This window comes from Copadichromis virginalis, linkage group LG3, assembly GCF_057382275.1.
Source record: "Copadichromis virginalis isolate Kocher_CV1m ecotype Utaka linkage group LG3, C_Virginalis_male_GT1.1, whole genome shotgun sequence".
Lineage (NCBI taxonomy): Eukaryota > Metazoa > Chordata > Actinopteri > Cichliformes > Cichlidae > Copadichromis > Copadichromis virginalis.
In genome coordinates this window covers 23333650-23351792 of record NC_140620.1, presented here as the reverse complement: position 1 = coordinate 23351792, position 18143 = coordinate 23333650, and the positions used below count along the sequence as shown (strand labels likewise).

The 18143-nt window shown below is 38.1% G+C and overlaps 1 protein-coding gene across 2 annotated transcripts; it reads right to left on the bottom strand.

Annotated features, from left to right (window-relative positions):
* Window positions 1-6570: 6570 nt before the first annotated feature.
* On the bottom strand, window positions 6571-11935 carry LOC146713504 (butyrophilin subfamily 3 member A2-like). Of its 2 annotated transcripts, XM_085448687.1 has the most exons (7): window positions 11884-11935; window positions 10559-10646; window positions 10003-10344; window positions 8962-9240; window positions 8752-8871; window positions 7267-7704; window positions 6571-7126 (listed from the first exon to the last, which is right to left on the bottom strand). In XM_085448687.1, the coding sequence occupies exons 2-6, from the start codon at window positions 10635-10637 to the stop codon at window positions 7271-7273; spliced, it is 1254 nt and encodes a 417-aa protein (XP_085304813.1). In that variant the 5' UTR covers window positions 10638-10646; window positions 11884-11935; the 3' UTR covers window positions 6571-7126; window positions 7267-7270. The 2 variants fall into 2 exon arrangements, with proteins under 2 accessions (XP_085304813.1, XP_085304805.1); XM_085448679.1 differs by having other exon boundaries at window positions 6571-7704.
* Window positions 11936-18143: the final 6208 nt, after the last annotated feature.

Genomic DNA, 18143 nt, shown 5'->3' with positions numbered 1-18143 from the left:
CAGCAGAGTAACTTCCATGTAAAACAGAGTCTTGGAGAAGATGAACCTAAATTTTGAAGCTCTATTTCAACAGCTGCTCACAAAAGAAAGAGATTATAAGATACATGTTGGGTCCATCACTTGTTCTTTTACTAGATGTGAAATCATAGACATCCTCAGCTCTTATAGTTATCTCACCCTTTTGATAAAGATTGTGGATTGAAGTGATTGTTAAGCACATTGCTTTCATTCTTATTTGAATTGGGGAAAATGGACAAAATTATTTGCCTTCCAAATGTTTCATTTCCCTTACAGAATAACGGTTGCTGGCCATGCAAATGACAGCACAAATCACCTTTATTGTTTGTACAATTCTTGTATGTGCTTTGTGTGTACGTACGTACAATTCATTGTTGTCCAATTGTAGTCGGCAGGATGCTTTAAAGTTAAAGTGTATGCTCATGTTAGGTCTAGCAGGCAGTAATCATTCAGTTAATCTCTGTAGTATTCATAAGTTTGAAAACTAATATGACTGAACTTTTACTTCATCATTAACAGAATGGTACACAATTGTATCATAATCGCCAGCTAGAGATAATCAAGACAGGTTGTAGTTCTTTTAGGTCTATGCTGGCATTAGGTATTTTCTGTTCTGCAGCAGATTGCCCTCTAGTGGTTGTTATTGTGTATTTTTTACACTGCAAGATCTAGCCAGAGGCAGTTTCACCCCTGTTAACCTGTTGCCATCCATGCCTTCACAAGTTGATAAACGGCATCATCTGTAAGTAATATTGTTTGTTATCACTGAGACGACTTGTGTGCATTATTATTTGTTGTGAAGGCGTGATATAGTTTGTAGTTTGTATTTAATTTGAATGCATGTATAACCTAAGCTAGTAAGTTTAAGCTAGCTCATATGCCATGAGGTTTCTTTAACATTTTGATCATGAGCGTGATTTCATTTGATGTTTTATTCGGGCACTCACTAAGCAGATAAATATAGTGTTCTTATATTTTTGAATATGTGTTTGTTATATTTTATATTGATGCAACATTTTTATTGGTTTATTTCTGGTTTTGTCAACAGTTTCACACTTTTTCCTTATTAAATCATCCAACTCAACACATCGGCCTGTTCCTTTGATTTTGATGAGGAGAGTGTTTAGCTGTCTGTATAGCTGAGTCTATGTTCATGAGGACAACACTTAGTCAGGACAGAAAAAGGTCCTTTAGGGAATTTTAGCTGAACTGTAAGAACACATACATGACAAAATGAAATTGGGCATTAATTGTTCATGTTATTAACCTTTTGCATAATTAATAGGGTGTAGCTCCTATATATTTCTGTTCACATTCAGATTTTGTAATATAGTAAAAAGTTATAGCAACAAGTTTGTTTGTATGTTTGACTATGTTGATTAGGTTCATTAGGTTTAGCTGAGATGTGCAGCATCTCCATGATGCCAGTTAAAAATCATTTCATTATCAGTATATTATTTAAATTTACAGTACTGTGCAAAAGTTTAAGACAGGTGAGAAAAAATGCCGTAAACAAAGAATGCTTTCAAAAATGGAAGTGTTAATTGTTTATTTTCATCAATCAACAAAATGCAGTGAATGAACAAAAGATAAATCTAAAACAAATGAATATTTGGTGTGACCACCCTTTGCCTTCAAAACAGCATCTATTCTTCTAGGCACACTTGCACCCAGTCTTTGAAGGAACTCGACTGGTAGGTTGTTCCAAACATCTTGGAGAACTTACGACAGATCTTCTGTGGATGTGTGCTTTCTCACATCCTTCGGTGTCTTCATGTAATCCCAGACACACTTGATGATGTTGAGATCAGAGCTCTGTTGGGGCCATACCATAACTTCCAGTACTTATTGTTCTTCTTTTTGCTCTAGATAATTTATGCTCTAGATAAGCATCAGGGCAACTACAAGCCTAATCTTAAAAGTAGAGATAGTGTCTGTCTCCCGAATCCAAACTGGAAGCTGGTTCCACAGAAGAGGGGCCTGAAAACTGAAGGCTCTCCCTCCCATTCTACTTTTAAATACTCTAGGAACAACAAGTAGGCCTGCAGTGCGAGAGCAAAGTGCTCTAATAGGGTGATATGGTACTACAAGGTCATTAAGATAAGATGGGGCCTGATTATTTAAGACCTTGTATGTGAGGAGCAGGATTTTGAATTCGATTCTGGATTTAACAGGAAGCCAATGAAGGGAAGCCAAAACAGGAGAAATATGCTTTCTAGTCCCTGTCAGGACTCTTGCTGCAGCATTTTGGATTAACTGAAGGCTTTTCAGCGAGTATTTTGGACATCCTGTCTTCACACAGAGACTGCTGGTGTCCTTCTACAGAGCCAACATCGAGAGTGTACTAACCTATTGCATATGCATCTGCTGCACAGTGGACCAGAGGAAAGCACTCCAAAGGATCATTAACACCGCCCAAAAGATCACTGGCTGCCCTCTCCCCACACTGGAAGATCCACACAATACTCACTGTCTTAAAAAAGCCCAAAACATTATAAAATATACCTCACATCCTGGCCACTCCCTGTTTAAACTGTTGCCCTCAGGCAGAGAGCACTCAGTGTAAGGACAAATAGACTCAAACACAACTCTTAGACTCAAACACAGCTTTTATCCAACTGTAATAACATGTCTGAATGCTGCTACAAAAAAATGTCCATCACGCCACTCAGCACTTCAAGTATTCTATTTATTTTATTTATTGAATTTTATTGTAAAACTTTTTTCCACTCTGATTTTAATTTTTTTGTATGAACTTAGATCAATTTGTTCTAATATAGTATGCCAAAATGAAAAAATAACTCCAAGTTTTTAAAGGTGAAATATGGAGGTAAAATCAAAAGTAGTCAAAAACGGTCAATTATACCCTGGATCCCAGAGGGTTAAAAAGCATTTTAATGATGGCATTGAGATTAATGTCAAAGATGCCCACTGCTCCCTTCAATTTTCTCTTGTTGCTACCTTGATTCCATTTTTCTTTTTCTTTTTTTTACACAGAGTCAATGAGTTTCCTTCTTAAACCATATTTTCTCTTGCATCATGGTGATGGTGATTATTCTTCTGCATCTAGTGGGAGTCCTTCACTGTGGGAAAATTGAAGCTTTTTTCCCCTTCTTCTCTTAGATAGTGATCTGAAACACTGTGGGTAACTTGAATGCAACGCAGCTTCTTTGAAAACTGTTTTTGTTTAGCATCGCTTTCGCTCCAGAAAGAAACCACACAGTAGAACATCCCATGCTCACTGTCAGTTGTCCACACTACATCATGGATGTCACAGCTCTGTGCATCAGACTGTGTAAGTGTCTATTTCCACATGAAAAATAAGCTTCAGCTTATTTATTAATCATTATAGTCACAATTCAATAACAGCAATTATTAAATTCCAAAGACTTAATAGTTAATTTTTCTCAACAAATTTTTGTACCAATTACGAGATTTTATAATACATTTGTTAGCAGCTGTAGGAATTTTTGTAAGTTGTAGCTGTTTTTGATTTCTTCAGTGATGACTCATGATCCTGCTGTGTTCACATGATCAAAAAGTTGGTGAGTGTCATAAGTTTCCTCATTGAACAGAATCAACCTTTTGGGATAATTAATCATGGTGAACAAAGACAGCAACAGTGTATTGAATATTGTTTTATCCAGACTGTTATACAAAATGCATCCAACACATTCAAAAGTAATTTCTATCATCTTGTGCTATTTGTGCTTAGATCTGGTCCACTTCTCAGCCTTAGAAACAACACTGATGGCAGATTCGAAAAAAAAATGCCATGTCATCACCAACTACTGTTTTGATTGGCAGGGTAACATGTAAGAGCTATTTGCACTAATAAAGAGTAATACTCAGACCATTATCTTTACTGTTTAAAGTTAAAATGTCCACAATTTAGACTTTAATTGCAGAATATTTTATTAGAGATATAAATTCCACAATCAATTCACAGGTTCAAAGTTTGGACTTCCACTACCCCTTTTAGTGTCCCTGCTAGAATTTTCCCCTCTTTTCACCTCAAGTCTTCTGAACTGCTCATCTCACAGAAGACAAAGGGGAAGAACCCAAAATCTCTTTTATACCCAATGTTCCCTCTAAGCTGCGCACGTGCGCAATTGCGCACTGCTGGCACGGTCTCTGCGCACAGAAAACTTGCGTTGCGCACAAAAAAATCTAACCTGAATTGAAATTAAAACTTCAACAATTCTGTTTTGCAGTGTTAGTCAGTGGCTGCTCCGTATGGGATTAGAACGATGCCACCTTATCCCATAGTCCAGCCAATAATGCGATTCACATTCGTATATACGCAGCTAATCAACGTTGTTGACAGGCTATGACAGCGTCCTTATGTGCCGACACCGGTGTTTTAGCTAGCAAAGCGGCGTGGCTGATGTGGAGTGAAGCCCCGTTAATGACAACGTGTACAACCATTGGAGATGTGAGCAGAACAGACGGAACAACTGATGGAGAAAGTGTGGACTTTATACCAGTTTTTAAATTGTGTTGATGGGCCACGTAAAACCAGAGTTATGATAAAAATATCTGCAATGTTTGGTTTCCTTCCTGAGTACTGTCGTTGTTTATATTTACTAAGGGAAGAAACGGTCTATAAGAAAAAACGCTCGAAAGCGCTTTCCTCTTGTGAGCAAAAACAAAACCAAAAACACCCCCACCCTTCCCTATTGGTCGAAAAAAGTACCATGTCGACCAATCAAAAAATGATATGGCAACATGGCATCTAGTTGTTAAGAAACGGGGGGAAGTTTTAGGCGTGACGGTGGTGTTTTGAGATGTAAGAGATTTGCAACATAGCGCAAATCTTATGTAGTTAGTGTGTAGTGTAGTCAATAGTTTTGTTGTGTGTGTCAGAAAAATGAGGCGACTGCTGAATGTTACAGGTTTTACAGGAGTGATACATCTCCTGTTGTCAGGCCTGCAGGTATCAGGCTTGTGATGTTCTCCTTTATGTGGACAGAAATTATTTTTAGAGTTGCACAAATGATTTGTATGGCATCAAATTTGATGCAGAACACCTGATTGTTCTGTAAATAGTTTGAAATGTTTATTTAAAAAAAAACACCTTGGCTGCATTTAAAAAAATAGCTGCAAAAAACTTTGTTGTTTGCCAAACTGAGTTACTTTTTAGAAGAAATAACTATATAATTAATTGCCCAACATTGGTCTTTATATGCTGTATTTTGCAGACAGAGTTACAGGACTCGCTCCCAGACCACAGACTCAGACTCATAATACAAGTCAGAGCTTTATAAAAAAAAAAAAAAAGAAGAAAGTTGTGTTTTCAAAATTTGAGTTCAAGTTATTTTTACTTCCAATAGTGTTAACATACTACACAGGTCAATGACTACATTTTTGTTTTACATTTTCATTGTAAGTGGGCTAAAGCAGTTAATTAAAAGTAGTCTAACATAAACGTAAATGCTGTAATTTGATTATTTAAATAAACCATGTAACTTGGATGGATTCAATGCTGGCATGACCACAGTGCACACGTCTGATGTCGCTCAGAGTGGTCCAAGGGGCCGCTCAGGGAGTTTGTGTGTTCGCTCAGACACATGAAAAATTAGAGGGAACATTGTTTATACCCCATTTTTTACCTGCTCACCCTTTCTCCCCTTTCTCATACTGGGCGTCACATCTTCACATTTTGGACATCCAATCAAGTGGTTGATATTTTATCACCCTATGTCCACCTTATCTGTCACTCTCTGTCTCTCTGAATTATAATATGATTTAACACAAAGTTTGTACTTTTAAACTTTAAAATCAATTCATTACATCCTTTGTTTTTCTTAACATTCTTTAGCACATTTTCACATGAAAATTTATTGTAACATAATTCAAACACAGAGGAATACTTTCACATCTTTAAACTCTGTTAATTCACTTTTTAAAAATGATTTATTTTATTAAACTTCTTTTATTAAATCATACATTTTGTAGTCAGACATTTTCTTAAATTAGTGGCCCCAGGCTGTCACTTTCACCCCCCATCCTGCACCACACACCCACACACACACCAAGGTCAGACTCTTGGTGAGGAATTAGACACAAAACTGTAAAGGTTGAAGTTGCTCATGAGCACTTACACACCACCACAAAACTCAGACATTAAAACAGTTATTTCCATTAATCAAACTTTGTTTCTCATTGAAATAGTGATCTAATATTGATCAAACTTATATTTTGATTCATCTTTGATTAAAATTAAAAAAGCTTCATTGAAGGAAATAGAGGGAAAGCTCCGTTTTAGAACTTTTAGAGGCTTTTAGTCTACACTAGTCCGGATAAATTTGAAAATGGCGTTTTCATCTTAAAATGCTCCGCGTCCACACTACCATTTTCAGTCGTTTTCACAGAGCTGTGAGTGCACATTGAAACGTCCAAAAACGTTGCGGCAAAATGTTGAGGAAAAGCACCAAGTTTTTTAAATGGACTAACAATTAGGTGGAGTTTTTGCTGCGAGTAACACAAAAGTACAAAGTTGCAAAAGCGAGTGAGAATTAAAGAATTTGAAGAAAAGCTATCTGGAGCATGTACAAACTGATATTAATCTTTAATAGAGCTCTCAAAATTGAGAGCAAACAAAACAACTGCTGTAACAACTGCCCTCCGCTGTCTTAGTTTAATTGGTCACATGACTGCATCACATGGTTAAAAATGCATCATGGTTTTCAAAAAGGCTCCAGGTACGCTGTCCACACTGCGATGCGAAAACACCATTTTTAAATGTATCCACTTTGAAGAACATCTTCAAAACGCTCCATTTTTCTTGACTGAAAACGCCGTCTCAGTGTGGACTGAAGGCCAAAACGGAGAGAAAAAGTTGCGATCTCACAACAATACAATACATACAGCATATTTTCATCTTTCTCTCACAGTGTAATTCTTACTTTCACACAGACAGAAGATTAAAAAGATTAAAAAATATTGATACATTTTATCATAACAAAATCTCCTATGATAAAATACAGTCAAAATGTCTTGTTTAAGTGTATTTAAAGCAAATAAATAAAGACATATCAGGTATCGCATCGCAAAATGACAGCAATGCAAAATCCACGTTTTATTTATCGTGTTACTCTGTTGCTTGCTGAGGAAAAAAGAAAAAAAATAGGGTTAGGTTCACTACTGAAGACACTGGGAACATAAACTGAACACAACATGACAGTTTGTATGTGTGATTTTAGCATTGACATATTAAAGAAAAACTCATCCTGGGTTCTTACACACCTGTTCATTGTTTCTCGCTTGTTTCTCTGACAGTTTCTTCAAAATCTTTTTCATTTCTTTGTTTCTCTCTCAAGTGTTTAATAATTTGTTCCTTGTCTTTTTCTAACTTTCCCTTTCTTTCTGTGATCTGGATTATAATGTTCTCTGTTTCCTCCATTAGCTTTTCTGTCATCTTTAACAGTTCATCATGAACTTCTGTTCTCTTTTCCAGGTCCTTTTCTTTATTTGTAAGCTTTTGCCTTTGTTTGCCTAAGACAAAAGTCTCCAACATATTCATGATTTCTTTCTTCTCTGTCTTGTCCTCCTGAATCAGTGTGATGAGTTTTTCTCTCTGGTTCTTCAGAGATGTCTTCTGCTCCTTGAGTTTTTTAATGGTTTGTTGGACATGTTCTAAGTCTTCCTCATTGTTCTGAAACTCATCTTCAAGTCTTTTGTTTTCTGTTAGAATAAAATTGCAGGAAAAAAAATGTTTAAACCTAATATCGCTGAGAGCTAAAATACATACTTGGATGCTTCTTAAAACAAAACAAAACAAACAAACCAAAATATTTAGACTCTTCAAGACTATTAATTACTGTATAATATAATACTAATTTAAATTAAAAAATGAATAAAAACATGAAACAATCTTGAGTGGAATGTATATCCACATACATATCAATATAAGGGTTAACATAAATACCCTGTATTTAACTGTATTTATCTACAAGTATGTAGATCATAGGGATAAAATTTTGGTAATTTCTATGTATTACACATGTGCTGGCACTTCTAAATTACTATACCAGTATTAAAATGTAAATAAAAATAGATAGTTTGAAGCATTACTATTACATTAGAGAAGTGCTGCCAATTTTATTCAAAATCACATATCTATTCATACATATCTATACATATTTCTCACATTTTAATTTCCTTTCACTTTGTTGTTTATAGAAGTAAATGAGTGCGAACATGATATTTTGATGGCAATACTTACAATCAGGATGAAGCACAAAAAGTTTTTTTTTTATTATTATTGTTGCTATAACAATAATTTTACGGTGGGTGATTTCCTCAAATATCTTTACCTATCCCCCCCCCCCCCAAATGTCTCAGTCACAATAGAGGAAACGTTTTACACATTCAGCAGGTTGCTGGTTATATTCTTTTATAAAAGTAAAGTTGTTGAGAGCCTTCAATTTTGCTGGTAAACCGCTGCCCTGCAGCAATTACATGAACTGCATCTTCAAAGCAACAATTACAAAGGCAATGAGATTACAAGATCACTGCTGTAATAATTTTGGTCATGCTGCAATCTCCATCCACTGTTTTCCCTAGGGTGCCTTTAACATTGTTGTTTATGTGTTTGTGTCATTTTTATTTGAATCACGTTTGTACTTCTTAGCCCTTTATTTTAAAGGCAGTTACACTAAAACAAGACATTAAAAAGGTCTGATGATAATTTGAGGTTGGGGTAAAAAGTACCATGAAGTTTGAACTTACTGGTTTTATTTTGTCCACACTTCCATATTAGGATTACTGCTGTCCCGACGCTTATTAAACAGACAGTCAAGTTGATGGTAATGTGAACAGCAGTATTAGACTGGACCATGAAGAGATCACCTGTGAATATAAGGAGACAAAATGTTCTAGATTCTACTTTCTGTAACTGAAAATTAATGTGAGTGATATAAAAAAAAAAGGCATTTCTACCTGAAACATGGATGTGTGTCTCTTTGATTTGACTGATATTCTTCTGTTGAACTTTGCAGGTGAAGCTGTAGCTCTGTCCTTTCTCCACAGTCACTTTACTGCTGACAGTATAGAGGCCATCAGAACCTCTGAAAATCTTTGCAGGTTCAACAGTAATGGGTTTTCCCTCACTGTACACCCACAACATCTGAGGCTCTGGATACCAGCCATTAGATTTACACTCTAACACCATTTTATTTTTGACATTAGTGAGTTCTATGACTGGTGAGGAAACTGAACCTGCAAAGAAAAGAAATAGTTACTGTTCGCCCAAATTTATCTCTGATCAATCTTAACTCACATTGTTCTTGTCCTAAGAGACTTATAGATTGGCCCAATGATATGTGAAATCAACATTGCCAATCTGGCAGGACAAAATTCGAATATTCTTATTTATTCCATTTGCTCCTGTCAAAATTCCTGTATATAGGCTGAAATTACTCTGTACCTATCCAAGTATTTCCTTTGTCAAATCAACGTTCCTCTGGTCCCTCTTGGTCGTTAAAAGGGCCTCCTTGGCTGTAGTGTTTTTATCATGGGGCCAACTCCCCCTCGGTTGGCTAAACGCCCATTTAGTGGGTGCACAAATCCCCTCCAATTATAAATACTGTTGGTTTTTGTTATGCACCTCTCTTATTTGTCCAGCTGTTCCATGTGCTACACTGGTCAGGTTGTGTACCCCTATGGCCAGAATACTAGATTGCCAATGATTCAGTAGGGATTCCCTCTTGTCAGTTTGTGTCAGTATGCTCAGTCCAAATATATGTTCAAGAAGCATTTTTTAGCCCAAATCAGAGCTGGTTTGGTTACCCAAAATAAATGCACTTCTATTCTCAACTCACATGTCTGTGATCCACTTTCTACTGGAGCTGACACAAGTGTTCCTTTATCCTACTTGTCATTCTGAGTGCCCTTTGATCCTCAATATCTATGTTGCTTAAAGTCTTTCTTCACATCTAAATTGCAAAGTGAAGAAATGAATCTAAATTAAATGAAACTTACCTACAGCAAGCGTCACCACACTTTCTGCATTAAATTTAGGTACAAGGCATTTGTATGTTCCTGCATCAGAGAGTTGCACTGTGGAGAGTTTCAATGAAACGTCTCCACACTGCAGTTTGTTGACAGAGAGTGATGTTCTTCCTGTGTACAAAGGATTCTGCTCAGTCAGAAGCTCCACACCCTCTCGCCTCACATAGACAGATCTAGGTTTGAGGTCCTTTCTGGACCAATCCACAGTCAGGTCAACAGCATCCACAGCAGGTTCCAGGTGGCATGGCAAAATGATGTCATCACCAATCATGGCCACTACTGGCTGAGTTGGACCAATCATCTGATGTTGACCTAATAAATTTAGGCACACAAACAAATTCTGCAGTTTTGTAATTCTGGAGACTTCATGAGTTTCCAAGATCAGGCTGAGTAAGATATGTAACTGATTTATTTAACAAAATCAACATAAACTGTTGCTGTAACAGTGTTTGTTTTCATGTTCTGTTAAAAACTACAGGTAAGTACTTTAAACTGTGGATTTTCTAAATGTTGGTGTGCAACTTACCACCACAAGATTGTGTTAAAAAAATGAGGATCACAACATGTTGCAAAACCAAGCGATGTCTATCCTTTATACCACTCATTCTAGATGTCTGCAAAAAAAAGGGCATATATCAAATCTGCAAAAACAACACACACACTCCAGCCCTGGAGAGTTGGTGTCATGCAGGTTTTATATGTGTCCTTGATCCAACACAGCTTATTTAAATGGCTAAATTACCTCCTCAACATGTCTTGAACCTCTCCAGGGTAATGAACTAATCATTTGAGTCGAGTGTGTTGACCCAGGGTGATATCTAAAACCTGCAGGAGACCAGCTCTCAAGGCCTGGAGTTCGACACCCCTGCACTAAGCCGTTCTCATGCTAAAATGCCCTTAAAAAATTCCATTATTTTAAAATAAAATTCTTAAAAGGTAATCATTTAAAATGTACTCCTCTCCAGACAAACAGTTACAAGACAGATCAATTGCATTGCAGGAAATATGGATATTCAGTTAAAAGACAAACTGGAAAATTATGACTTTTTCTTTGTGATGGTCCCCGTTCCTCACCGGCTGACTCTGTGTTTTGTTTGTTTTTTTCCTTTGTGCTCTCTCTCTCTCCTCTGCCAGGGCGGTGCTCATTATGGGCTCCTGTCCCTGGCCCACGCACCTGTGCTCACCGTCACACCTGCAGCCAATCCCAGCTGATTTGGAGCACTATTTATGATGGCGGACCTGTGTCATCCTTCACTGGATTGTTGAGCCATCAGCATCTGCCCTGGACCCGAGCACTTGTTGCAGGCTGCTGAGTTTGCATATTTTGCTGTGAAGTACAGCCAGACTTTGACCGCTTCGCCTTGGGCATTTTTAATCTGTAGCTCTGCTCTAAAAGAACGTACGTACCTGGCCCCGCCTACTATCCTCGGAAACGTAAAATGATTGGCTAGAATCTAAAGTGTATCACAGCTCAGGAAAAAAAAGCACCGAAATAAAGCACCGAAATGTGCGCTGCTTTTCAGTCTGGTTACTACCAGGGACATAGCAAACACTGAAATTAATTTTTTTGCATGCAGCAATGAATTTTGTTCACTCAAGTTTAGCTTTTCTTCTTTCAAAATAAATTTCTCCTCAAAATGCAACACGTGTACTTGCAAATTCTTTTTACGTGGTCTCATTCTTTTTTTTACATGTGCTCAGAATAGTGGCAAAAAAATAATGCCATAGTTTTTGACAACAAATTTTAGTGTTTTGTTATGAAGTTCTTGTTTGTTTGTTCCCTGTCTCAAAAACAAACACACACACACAAACCGCACAAACCAAAGAAACAAAAAAAAGATAACGACTTACCACAGATGAAGACTCCAGACTATGACACAGTGATCCAAACTTTCACTGTCGAAGTGAAATGAGTCACTGAAGCTGAGCAGGAAGCAGGAACTAATGAGTCACTGCAAACCTGACATTCCTGTCTGATCAGTTTCTAGTTTTCCATCTATTAGATAAACACTGAGCACTATGAACACAGGGACAGTTACCTTTAATTGCATATATTTCATCAATCAGATCAGTACAGATCATGTGTAAAACAAAGATGAGCTCAAAATAGTTTCAGCAGTTTCTTATCATCTTCAATAAGGAGCTCATGTTGTTGGTAGCATTTGCACTTCATTCTCTCTGTAAACACAACAGCTCTAAAAGTTTTGAACGTATTCTGATAAAACTCTGTAGGCTGTAGAGCAGGATCATGTTATAACAATTCAATTAAAATCTGTCTGACATCCACCAAATTCAACTTTATGATTTGTTGGTGGAAAATTGACAAAAAGACTTAAAACCTAGAAACTACTATGCTTAAAAGTACGCCGTATAATGTCAACATTTATAAAGTATAAAGATTTAAATTATCATATCACATTTGACCTCTGACCTCTTCCTAAGTTTAACAGATCAACCTGGAAGTTAAAGTAAAAGGCGGCAGCACAGCTGGAACTCTGTGTGTTCAGGGCACAAATCATCGTTCATATGTCACTTCACTGTTGTGATCTTTGTAAAGAATCATTTTTACCTCTAACATTGTTCTTTTCATTCACAACTGCTGTTTGCAGAGGTCCGGTTCGCAGCTCTGTTGTCATCACCACAGTTTTAGCAACGTTTGACTCTGAAAAAAAAAGTTTTTTAATTAATAACAGAGGCAGATAAAATACTACATGACGTATCAAATAATAATTTCTCTAAGAAGGCTTAAAAGAACTTTATATAATGTCAAATTACTCATTAAAATTAAAGCTAGAATAGCTCAGTGCGACATCATCAACAGTGAGTTAGATATTAAACATTTCCTGGAAGAACTCACCAACAACCAGCCGGATATCTGCAGATCTTTGCATGCTCTGTATCTCTGGGAGGAAACATCTGTATATTCCATCATCTGAGAGCTCCACCTTCCTGATCTTGAGCGATGCGTTGCAGCTTTTCAGGCCTTGAACAGCTCCGACCTCCCAGCGTACCTCCACATCTTCATGTTTACGTCCTCCTGGTTTTGGTGGTAACAGTACACATACATGTGCTGGCTTTGTGCATCTTTGGGGTCAGGAGGAAGGACCAGTCTCCACCATTCCACTGTCACCTCCTTGTCCTAAACTGGAGAGGCTGCACGTGACACGGCAGGATGACATCATCACCATGAATGGCCACGACTGGCTGAGATGAACCAATCACCTGAAGATAACCTGAGACACAGAGAGGAAGGGTGAAATATAAAACACTGTGTTTTTAGAACAGGGTGAAGCACAAATATTCACATATTCACTGCCTTCTGGCAGAGTCAAAGAGTCCTGCTACACATGTTCAAACACTCCTGCATATTTCATGTCATAGTGAAAATCTTCGTAACAAAGCATTAGAGGAGGTCATCACATGAAGAAAAAGCAGACAGACAGTGTTTTCAGAGTTCATCTAAGACACCAACAAACTGTCTGGTGATCCATTTCCACTCTGCAGTAATCCTTTCTGTTCTCCACTACGATATCACTATTATTTTGGATCACCAAACAGGACAAGAACAGACAACAGCAGACAGTGAGGTCTGCAGAAAACACCACTGCTGCTGAACTGACCTCAGATCAGGAAACAAGCAAGGAACATCACTGCAGAGCCATCATACCCTTAACACTGTAACAGCGCCTAACCTCTGGCCAAAAATGGTAGCACTTTCTATTACAGCGCAGTAATAAGGGGTAATAGTAGGGTAACAAGCAGGAAACAAGATGGTAAGAGTGTGGTTACTTATTACTATGCAATTACCAAAGGAAAAACCAGGTAATATCCAGGTAATATCATATTAGCAATAGTGGTTACAATTGAGTAATATTATGCTGGAATTAATGTAATTGGATAACAAAGGTCCCAAAACTGGGGGTAACAATGTGAAAATAGAGCTCTGTCATAAAGTGGGAACACGGAAGAAACAAGACCGTAATAATGTGGTAATTTCTAAGTTATTATACCTGTGGTAGTTTGTGTAATAAGCACAATAAAAACTGCAAAATGCAAAACAGTCTAGTTCTATTTAATAGCATATTAATAAACTATTAAAGCAAACTTAAAAACTGTGTGATTATTGCCTGGAAAAACCTGTGGTAGGTTCTGTATAATAAGCATAAATAGAAACAGCCTGCAACAAGCTGGCAGCCAGTCGGTGGCAGACTCCTGCCAACTGGGAGTCTGCACTTTCAATTTTATCCGTGGATAATGTGACTTTAGCTAACATTTGCCTCTTTTTTGGCTTGCTCTGTAGAGCCATGCTTGCATAAACCAATGAATTATAACAATACATTTGGAATCAAGTCCATATTATAGGTTCTGCTGTAGGACTGCAGGATAAGTAAAACCTTTTTTTATTTTTTAGTTGTATTTAGGACCATGTGTCTTGTAGTTTTTTTGTTTTCTTTAAAAATAACTCTCACTGAACCACCACAGTCAATCTGTCAACATGTTTGTACTCTCTGCTCAAATTGCCTTCATATTATTATTATTATTTTTTTTTTTTGCTTTTTAAAGAACTTATTTTAACATTGCACTCATCAACAAACAAATCGTCCCTAACAAAAAAAAGTAACTTCAAGGACCAAATTAAATTATATTCATATTTTATTACATGTCAACATACAGGCCACAAGTAGGGGTGACATGGGCCTAAAGAGAGAAAGAGTTTGAGACACCTGCTTTAATTAGATGATCACATGACACAGATATAAAATGGTAGAATATGTTCTCAATTATAATTTACCATAAATGTATTGCTCAGGAATAGAACAACTTAAAAGACTACAAAGGCTGAACAGCTAAGTCCTACTTATTATTTCTCCATTATTCACTTTTAGTGTTGTTCCAGCGTACATGGTTCATGTCACAGTCCTGGTTTTGGTGACCTGGGCCCTGGTTCAGGAAGCCGGTTTAGTGGAAAAACTGACTAAGTATACCCTGAGTTAACGAAAACTGTGGGTTTTCAGTTTCACAAAGCGAGTTCAGATGAAGCCTCAGTGAGTCACTATGACGACACACTCCGTGAAGCTAACCTGCCCCCTAGCAGGTTTACTACAACTAACCCTGACTGTCTCCGCCCCTTTGTCGGAAACCTGACAGTAGGAAGTGTCGGACATGGCGTGTCCCTTCCTTGAAGAGCCAGTAGATCGTGAAGCCCAAATTCTCCGCAGAGCTCTCCGCCGGGAGAGAGTGATCAGAGCGCGTTTGGACATTTTATCATTTCCTGATGATTTTCTGTGCGAACGTTACCGTTTCTCAGCACAATCTATAATTTATTTGAATAACATCCTCAGGCCATATATTACGCATGTGACACATCGCGGACATGCTCTCAGTTCATTACATATTATTTGTATTGCACTTCGGTTTTTTGCAAACGGGAGCTTTCTGTATAATATTGGTGACGCTGAGCACGTTTCCAAGGCTACCGTCTGTCGGGCAGTCAGGAATGTTACAGTTGCACTGAAACGTCTCCTGTACTCGTCTGTGGTGTTCCCCGGTCACAGACCCACAAGATTTATCAAAGAGGGATGCCACAAAATTGCAGGTATCAGGATGACCAAAACTTAATTTATGATGTGGTGATACTTGGACTACTACTTAAATTGCACATTTATTTTCAGGGTTCCCAGGCGTGATTGGCTGTACAGATGGCACTCACATTCCAATCATTGCTCCTTCAGTAAATGAAGGAGACTATGTGAACAGGAAGTCTTTCCACAGCATTAATGTGCAGGTACATAGTTCCCTGTAGCATTTCAAACTAACAAATTATTTCATTATAGTAATGGATGCTAATGTGTGTTCTCTGCACTGTGAAGATCATATGTGATGCTGCCAACATTATCACAAATGTGGAAGCCAAGTGGCCAGGCTCTGTCCATGACTCACAAATATTCCGTGAATGTACACTGAGCACAAAATGTGGACATGGTGAGTTGAGAATACTTTAAAATATATAAAGACCAATTGCTTCAGGGACATTTGAACTGAAGTGTACCCTTCTGTCTTAGGAGAGTTCACTGGCTACTTGCTTGGTGATAGGGGGTATCCATGTTTACCCTATTTGCTTACCCCTTACTCTGACCCTGAACCGGGCCCACAGCAGCGATATAATCTGGCTAATTGCAGGACAAGAGCCAGAATTGAAATGACTATCGGAATGCTTAAGGCCCGGTTCCAGTGCCTGCAAAGACTCAGGGTCACCCCAGAAAGGGCATGTGACATTATTGTGGCATGTGTGATTCTACACAACATTGCCACAATTAGAGGAGAACACTGTCCTTCTGAATCAAACATCAGCAGTGATCCAAACCATGAACATCCTGACCCTCCCACGGACATACAAGATGGAAGCACAGTCAGAGACACCATATGTCACAATCATTTCTTTTGACCCATCACCTCAACATGTTGAAAGAAGAATAAACAGATTTTTTGTTCAACTGGCTTTATTGGTCGCCTGTATTTCCTGTACACAAAGTATTAAAAGATGTAAACCTCATAAAGTGTCTCTGTTGCTTCCTCCTCTGTAACAGCTGTCAATGTTTCTTCATTATTTTCCTGTAGTAAAGAAATAGACAACATTGCTGTTCTACTGTAAACTCATATAATCTGTGGAGTATTACTCACAACTGCATGTTGGTCTGGCTCAACAGGAGGCTGCACCAGATGCAGTACACCACCACCATCAACTGATAGAATATGAGGTTTATACAGGTCACTTATAACTTACAAGGGACCAAATGGCAATTAACAAACATACCAATCACCTTACACTTCATTGTCATTATGCTCTCAAAGACAACCAAGACTGAGGGAAGGCAAAATCAGTAGGAAAATAACTTCACTACAAAATAATCCATTATGGTAAAGAGTTTATCAAATGAATGTGTCGCACTGCAAAGGTGACTGTGAAGAAAGGATGTATGCACATCATGTATTATTTTGGATTTACCCCCTATGTAGGCACTTGTGTCTTGCGGGGTTATTGACTCAGAGGATGTCCCCGCAGAGATGCCTTCGGCCACAGGGCGCCCACTGTTTTGGCTGAGGGCCAACTGCTCAGCCTCTGTGAGTGGTGGTGGTGGAGGACCCCCACCTGTTTTTCGGGCCTCCGCTTTTTTTCTGTTGGCTATAACGGGCCACATTTGAGCATACAGAGTAAGCAAATATGTACTTGTAATGTGCTCAGATGATTTCAATAAGTGCTTACAGGAAGGAAATTAATGTAGCCTCTAACTGCAATTGATTTACATCGGACAAACAGACCAAGCACTATGGCTCATAATACAATTACACCTTACCTGTTTGGACTATATTTTTATATTTCATTTTTACTTGCTGCCAGGAACGTTTGGGGCCTGTTGGGTTGCACCTGCGCTCACATCACATCACAAAATAAAATGTATAAAATAACAAATAAAATAACATATGATAAAATAACGTGTTAAATGGGTGGAAATCCCTGGATCAATGTTTATATTAACACTCACGCATTGACTCTGTCGGCTATGTTTTGCCATGCATGCTCTCTTTCTTTTGCAGCTGTGGCTGTGTTACTTTTTTTTCCGCAAAATTTGCATGTTATCGGCATATGCTGCCATCAGAATTTCGGCGTCAAGCGCTGTGAAATACATTGACCGCGCCTTCTTTCCCTCCGTCTCCATGGTGACTCGCTTAATCTGTGCTCCGCTTATCAGGGCTTTATGTATCCTCGTCCGCGCGCTTCACTTGGGGTTAAAGCAACTCCGCGTTGAGTGAACTACTTGTTATCAGCCTTTCTGAAACCGAATATTCCGAGTTGGACAGTTCGGGGTTACTCAACCCTGCGTATCGTTTTTCACTCTGAGTTTTCTAAACCGGCTTCCTGAAACAGGGCCCTGTAGTGTTTTGTGTATTGTTATTGTTTTTTTTATGATTTCTTTGTGGTTTGTGATTTCTAGTGTTTTGTAGTGGTTTAGTTCTGTGCCTGTGTGTCTCCTGTTTTACTTTGAAGGTCCGTGTCTCATGTTAATGTTTCTGGTTTTGCTCCCTTGTCTCGTTAGATCGGATTTGTCCCA